The following is a 7805-nucleotide window of genomic DNA, read 5'->3' on the forward strand; positions in this document are numbered from 1 at the left end:
GAAGTAAATTCAGTACTTTTGCTTATCAATAGGGTTCGTCTCGATGCTTTCATGTTTGCAGCATTATAAGGATTATGCAGATAGTTCTTTGTGTTGTTTGCAAATAAGTAAACATGTTTGAGAACTTTCCAAATGAAATCTGCCTTGTAATTTTCAACGGTGTTGAATGTTCACGTGAATTACTAAATTACTATCACATTTTACTCTCACATACGTTCTTCATATTTATCTGCTTGATCGTTTTTCATATCTGCCCAACCGCCATGTATTTTTTGTAAAAAGATAATTTTGTATAACTTTAAACAGGAAAAAAAAACTTACTTTTGTAAATTTTCAACCACGCCAAAATTAAGAAAAAAAAGTGAAAAAGATTCTGCCTGACGGGCCTGGATTCAGCGACAGCAAACTGCTATAAAAAAAATGCCTGAGCTACGAGAGATTATGGATGTGTAAGAGATGTATGTGCAACTGATTGTTTTACATCAAAGAGGCCGCATAAATTAGCGAGCCATGCTAATTTTCGACTAACTCTAAATTTTCACCCGTTAACAAAAAATCTATTAAAATGGTTGCTGACAGATTTAAAACAGAAACTCTGATCACGTGGTATTAGTTTAAACTTTTATAACATTTTTTTAATAAGCCTGTTCAGGATAAAGTAACTACTTTACGCGATGACAAATTACTAAACAAATTTCACCTAGGTAAAGGAAATTAGCTGTCGGCACGAATAGATTTTATCATTTTTTCAAGATGAACATTTTGTAAATTTGGGAACTTTTTTCGTGTAAACAAAGTCTGTCAGTTATAAAATAGACCTGTAAGGTTTATTTTTAAATGATTAAAAAAACTATAGCGAAATATAAAAAAGCTAAAATAAAAGTTTTTGTTAAGATCTGGTTTCATTCAATTTCTTGGTCCTTCATTAACCAGCCTTAATCTTGTGTTTTTCTTCAATTTCTTTTTCAATCCCCAAACAAGATTTGCAATAATTATTATCTTTTATTAGATAATAATTTAACGCACCTTGCATTTAAAAGTATTGAAACAAGATTTCAAAATTTAAGCGTCTTTTTGCACAGTTTTGAAAAGAAAAAAAAAGGAAGCATCCGCCATAATTATAATAGATAAATTAATTCAGAAAAATTAAGGAAAAATTATGAGACAAGTTAAAAAAATTATAAAATGCGCTTTTTACTTTAAAACTAAATTGTGTTAAAATAAAATTTCTTTTTGATTTTTCGTATTTCTAGTTCTAGCATATCTTTAGACTATTTTAAAGAGATTAAAGATCGTTTATCTATTTAAAGAGATTGCTCCGCTGAAGATTGATCTTCTCAAAATTATATTGGTTACAGAAATACTTCTACGGGGAGAGAATAACACTCTATTTGTACTTTTAATATAAAATATATTCACAAAATACCGTAATATATCGAAGTAGTCAAGTATTTAGCCTGAAACTTTTTAGTAAAATTAAAAAAAACCTACAATTAAAATCGAAACTGAATCCTATATACGACCTTGCCAATGATAATTACCAGCGGCGCGGGTCGATAAAAACAAAAATTGAAGATGGAGATAAAAACTTATTAAGTTTCTGTTATTTCTTCAGCTCAGATAATTTCCTATCTTTTATCATTATAACTACGCCATTGGGTAATACTGAACCAGTTTAACTATTTTGCTTACGACAACTTTGCCAGAACCAGTATGTACTAAGTATGAATAATATCTTTTACATAATTTAACAAAGTAATAAGAAAAATAGTAAAAGTAATGATTAAATTATTGCATAAAGTATTGGAAACAGTTCTCATTGGGTCTGAATCAAAGAATCGCATGGCTTTAGGTCAGATAAACGTGTAGAACATCATTAAAAAAAAATTTTTTTAAATCTTGTGAGCCTGAAATTTGGCGACTTTTTTTTTGTTTTGGTTTGTTGTTGTTTTTTTTTTTAATACAATGATGTTTTGAAAACTACTATTTAAAAGTACTTATCTAAAAAAAAATGGTTCCATTCAAAAAATAATATTTTAAGAAAAATGATGAGGGGAGAAAAGTAAAATTGTAATATTATTTCTATCATAAAAACATCATGGTATAATGAATTGTCTCATCTTTTATATTATTTACTTTGAGTAAAAGCCACTCTTGAATAGAAGCTGCAAAAAAAGTCCCCAAAATAATAGAAATCCATTATTTTCATGTACATGTATATGTACATGAAAATAATGGATATAAATCTTTAAACGATATATATAGCTACAAGTATATGTGCGTGTGTGTGTGTGTGTGTGTGTGTGTGTGTGTGTATTTGTATGCGCGCTAAGACCCTAAAATTTAACAAAAATTGTGTTTCATATTAAGAAAATCTAGATTACTGTATTATCTTCTTTTAAAAAAAAACGACTTCTATTATTTTTGTGCTATCTATTATTAAAGATTATGTATAATCTTTTTGTAATATGCCTCCGTCCATTTTTTGTCAGAATTAGTTTTCATATTTTTTTTATGCGAATATATTTCTTTTAAGTAATTCCGTAATAATGATAATAAAAAAAATTGTGGCTCATAAACAAAGTAGATAGCACAATTTTTTAAATAATTAAATATCTATTACAATCGCATAATTAAATAACTGAATCTTACAGGGAAACCTTCCGATAAAAAGAATTGATAGCGATAATATTTCATGCTACGTTATTCGGATTGTCGTTATGTTGTGGAAAAGGCGAGGTACAATAGGTTTTCTTAACACGTGTAGATTTTTGAAATTAATTTCTAAGATTGGTAAGAAAAATCGCAATGAGTTTTGATTGAGAAAGTCGATCGGATAAGTCTGAAACCGGTAATAAAACAAGTTTCCATTAGGTTCGTTTACAATCAAAACTGTGTTAATCAAAGCACTTCTAATTGAAAAAAAGCGGCAAAATACTTTCTAAGTACTTTTTAATTTAACAATAAAAAAAGATAATAATGATCTACATAAGGCATTTGAAATTTACTTTTTAAGCGTTATTTAAAAGGTTACCGCTTACGTTTTTAAAAATACGAGTTTTTCGCTTGATTTATTGTTACCATGTTTAAATTAAAATTGTTGCTGCTTTTGTTGTTAATGGTCTGTGAAAGTTGCGCGAAAACTGCATTGCTAGAAGCTATATTTTGGGAATTAAAGCCGTTCATATTCAGAACATCGGATGGAAGATTTGATGGGATCTTTCCAAAGATATTTAGCGAAGGGGAATATTATTGTGGTGACAGAAATTCTACGTTAATTTTGTTTAAAAAACTCCTTCCCACAAGAAAGAAATACTTAAGTCTTCTTCGCTCGCAAGATCAGTACGGTAAAAATGAGTTGTTAGATATTACACAAGAAAAAGCGGTTTGGTTTCCGGACGATTCGTTTGCTCTAGCACAAAACGACCATGTAAAAGACAAAGGTTTACAGCCTTTTGAAATAATGAAATCTAAAGGTCTCGCAGTTATTATGCCTCGTTACATGATTTCATTGCCGAACAAAATGCTTCATGGAATATATTGCTGCCGGCAGATAGTTGTTCTGACATTGATGTTGGCGTTACTTTTTGGAATTGTTATGTGGGTTGCCGAGTGTACGTACAATAACAAATTTTCGTTATTTTTTCTCAAAGGTGCTGGCAGAGGACTTTGGTGGAGTTTAGTCTCCATGACTACGGTTGGTTACGGTGATGTTGTACCAAGGTCGATTCCTGGAAGAGTAATTGCTTCCGTTTGGTTGTTAATTGGAGTTGTCAGTGCTTGTGTTATGGCGGCGACAGTTACGGAAGTTGTTAATGGATTGGACGGATTAGATATTTACAAAAAAAAAGTTTCTGTTCTCGAAAACTCTTATGAGCTTAAGGCAGCAAAAGAAAACTACGCAGCTGATACAATACCTGTTGAATCTTATGAAGAAGCATTAGAAATGGTTAGAAATGGAAAAGTTTTTGCGGCTCTTATAAATGTAGACGTTGCTGCATGGCTTCAAAAGGAGATAAACGATGATAAGCACGAGGTTCCATTACGTGTTGTTTACGTAATTCCGGCAACTATACAAATCAACTACCTCATTTCCATGAATTTGTCAGCATCTGCTAACGCAACAATTAATTGTATGAATAAACAAAAGGATGAAGTTTACAGCCGCTCTACCGAACATTTTCGACGGTTTTGTTACACGGAGACGTTATACGTTGACTCGATTACCGACATGTTCCAAAAGAGCGTTATATATCAGCTTCTTCTCGGATTTTTGGTTGTAATAGTATGCTTTGGATTACTTTTTGAATTTTGGATGCGAAGAAAGAGCAAGAATGACGCAAAGAATTGTGAAGATCTCTGAAAAATATTTTGCTGCTTAATCTTTGACCCTCTCACGCATGATACTGATACTGATTTCTTTTATTTTTCGGAAGCATTTAAAATGAATATCAATCTCGCAAAACTCTTTAAATTAGGACTAATATTTTTAACAATCCATAACGACTTGTATGAAAAAGAAAGATTTTTTTTTTTAGTACGATTAAATTTTTTCACCGTACTTTTTTAAAAGATAAATTTTGACATTTTCTTGCTCATTTATTATCTTCTTCTTGGAAAAACTTACATTCTGCTGATTGTCACAAACAAGAAATTTACTGACAATTTTAACCTTTAAACAGACAAATGCTATGCAAATAAAATGTGCTCCAGTTTGTTTGTTTGTTTGTTTTTTTTCATAAAAAAAACCATACAAGTTAAACAAAAATAGGGGGTTTTTAACAAAGCAATCACGGTTAATGAACCGTAAATTTCATTAAGTATCGCACCTAAGAAAAAGTTCAAAAACTTTTCGTTTATTTAGCGAATAATAATCGGCAAGTATACTAAAGAAATCGTAAAGTGGACTAAAGCTAGTATACTAAAGTATACTAAAAAAATCGTAAAGCGTACCAATCCGGCATACTAAAGAAAAGTATACTTAAAGAAATCCTAAACTGAAGGTTTTAAGAATTAATTTCATAGATAAAATTTTCCTTTCTGAAATGGCAGTATGTTTCCAAAAAACGTCGGAATTTTAAATATTTATTTAAAGCCATGTTAATTAACTGATTTGAATTGAAAAAATGTGGAGACGAGAGCCAGAGACAGGCCTGTGGAAGTGGAGAATTAAAGTCGCCAATGATTTTTATCAAAACAAAAACAAAAATGAATACTGTGTAAATGAAATAAATATATATTTAACTAATTTGATTTAATTTATAGTGTGTAACTTATCAAAGACGTATTTTGATATAGAGAGAGCTAATTTCCTCTCTGTGGTCTAAAAAAAAACCTCTTAATGATGCTTCAATCAGTTACAATTACAAAAAAATAAAAAAACCCTCAATCTCTTTTTGTAAACGTCTGAGTGTCTAAAGTCACCGTTTTTTTTTTAATTTTTAAGAAATTTTTCAACTAAAAAACATTTTAAATTAAAATTTAAAACTTATCAAACGGCGATAACTTGGAGTTTCTATTGGGAAACTTCCTGTTAAACTATAGACTAAGAAAATCCTTTTTATCGTTTTATTAAGATAAAGAAAAGATTTAGAAATGTATGCTTAATTGTTTTAATAAATAGAAAACTTTTAAACTTAGTATATCAAGGCATAATTCTGCTTAACTTATTAGTTGTGTAGACGAGTTGATTTGTGTAAACGAGTCTTTCAGCATTAAAAATAATATATTTTAGTTTCATTCGAGTGTCACTAGCCTTACGCATTTTTGGTTTACGTTCTTTAAGTCGTGATGCTTCCCTCAAAAATTCTATTTGCACTTTTAGTGTATTTTAAGAGTTCTGAGAACGCGTTACTTGAAGCTGTGTTCTGGGAAATTAAACCGTTCATTTTTAGAGCATCTGACGGAAGCGTAGATGGCATTATTCCAAAAATGTTCAGCGAAGGAGAATACTATTGTGGCAACCAAAGTTCAACGTTGATTTCGTTTAAAAAATTACTACCTTCAAGAAATAAATACTTTGACCTCCTCCAATCAAAACAAAAGTACGGCGAAAACGAGTTGCAAGAGATTACCGACCAAAAGGCTGTTTGGTTTCCAGATGATCTGTTTACACGTAACGATCACGAGAAAGCTCGGTGGTTGCGTGTTTTGCCAATAATAAAGTCTGAAGGATTGGCAGTAATTATGCCTCGTCATATGATTTCGTTGCCAAAAAAAATGCTAAGAGGCATCTACAGTTGCAGACAGATATTAATTCTAATTTTGATGTTATCATTACTTTTTGGAATGGTTATATGGTTTGCCGAATGCACCTGTAACAACAATTTTTCAAAGTTTTTTTTGAGAGGCATAGGGACAGGAATTTGGTGGAGCTTGGTGTCTATGACTACGGTTGGTTATGGAGATATTGTTCCGCGATCGATTCCCGGAAGAGTAATTGCTTCAACATGGTTGTTTATAGGTTTAGTTATAGCTTGTCTTATGACGGCGACAGTGACGAAAGTAATCAAAGGTTTAGATGGGTTAGAAATTTACGAGCAAAAAGTTTCCGTGCTCGAAAATTCCCACGAATTAAAGATTGTACAAGAAATTTATGGAGCACATGTTGTACCAGTTGAATCCTATGAAACTGCGCTTGAAATGGTAAGGAATGGAAAAGTATTTGCTGCTCTTTTAAATGTAGACGTTGCTTCCTGGCTCCAAAAAGAGATCAATAATGATAACCAGGACGTTCCGTTGCGTATTGTCAACATTATTCCGGCAATGTTACAAATAAATATTCTGATCTCAAGGAATTTGTCTGATTCTGCAAAGGAAGCGGTCAGCTGCATGGTAAAACAAAAAGACGAAGTTTTCAATCGCTCTATTGAACATTTTCGACGATCTTGTCACACGGAAAGCTTATACGTTGATTCAATTACTGACATGTTCCAGAAGAGCGCTGTGTACCAGCTTCTTTTAGGGCTTTTGGTAGTAATAATATGCTTGGGATTAGGGTTTGAAATTATGATGAGGAGATCGAAAAATCAGAAAAAAGAAATCCAATCCGTCCAAGATCTAAAAAGCAACGTTAAACTGGAAAATGAGCAATAAACTTATTTGCTAAATGATTTCATTCTACAAATGTTTCGGCCAATTGCAAAATATGTCAATAAAGCAGTAAACGAGTTTGTAGAAATTCGACTCCTTGTATTGAGTTTAGCAGATGGAACGTTTAAATTATACCACTCTAGCTTACAAGAAACGCGTTAATAATTCAAAACGCGGGTAATTGAGTTTTCGCTTTAGACATGTTCATTGTGTTAAGAAATATAATTTAAAACGATGTAACTTTAAAATTTTTTTGTCATTCAAAACAACAAAACTTTGGAGAAACTATTTAAAGTTAACAAAAAAACTAAAATCTCAGTTCGAGGAAAATCGAAAAAATATGAGAAAATATGAGAAAATGTGAGAAAATATGAGAAAATATGGGATAGTATTGAGAAAGCAGGAAAAATCCAAACAGCTGTTCGGTGCGATATTTATAATATGATTTCAATTAAAAAAGATTTAATAGAAAGAAAAAAAGCTTATCAATCAATAAACCAAATGAAATTCCTTATTACTTTATGTTTTTAGTCGAAGGACTTTTTTCTTTTTTTTTAAAAAAGTGTTTGATATCCAATTCTCCCTAAGTCTCCTGTTAAACCTTGTCTCAAAACAAATCTCGGGCTTTAAAACATTTAAAGCCTGAATTTTGTTTTGTTTTTTGTTTTAAAAATAACCAGAGTCGGTTTTGTTATTTTTTCTTCATTTTAAAT

The 7805-nt window shown here is 31.0% G+C and overlaps 2 protein-coding genes across 2 annotated transcripts; both read left to right on the forward strand.

Moving 5' to 3' along the window:
• The first annotated feature begins 2767 nt into the window (after positions 1 to 2767).
• On the forward strand, positions 2768 to 4598 carry LOC145202527 (uncharacterized). The gene has a single exon (XM_080075496.2). The coding sequence runs from the start codon at positions 3083 to 3085 to the stop codon at positions 4361 to 4363; it is 1281 nt and encodes a 426-aa protein (XP_079931622.2). The 5' UTR covers positions 2768 to 3082; the 3' UTR covers positions 4364 to 4598.
• A 1075-nt stretch (positions 4599 to 5673) lies between these two features.
• On the forward strand, positions 5674 to 7572 carry LOC145202503 (uncharacterized). The gene has a single exon (XM_080075472.2). The coding sequence runs from the start codon at positions 5791 to 5793 to the stop codon at positions 7093 to 7095; it is 1305 nt and encodes a 434-aa protein (XP_079931598.2). The 5' UTR covers positions 5674 to 5790; the 3' UTR covers positions 7096 to 7572.
• The last annotated feature ends 233 nt before the right edge of the window (positions 7573 to 7805 follow it).

The sequence above is a fragment of the Hydra viridissima genome, unplaced genomic scaffold, assembly GCF_058129835.1.
Source record: "Hydra viridissima isolate aposymbiotic clone 2 unplaced genomic scaffold, HvirCarnegie_v1 scaffold_3, whole genome shotgun sequence".
Lineage (NCBI taxonomy): Eukaryota > Metazoa > Cnidaria > Hydrozoa > Anthoathecata > Hydridae > Hydra > Hydra viridissima.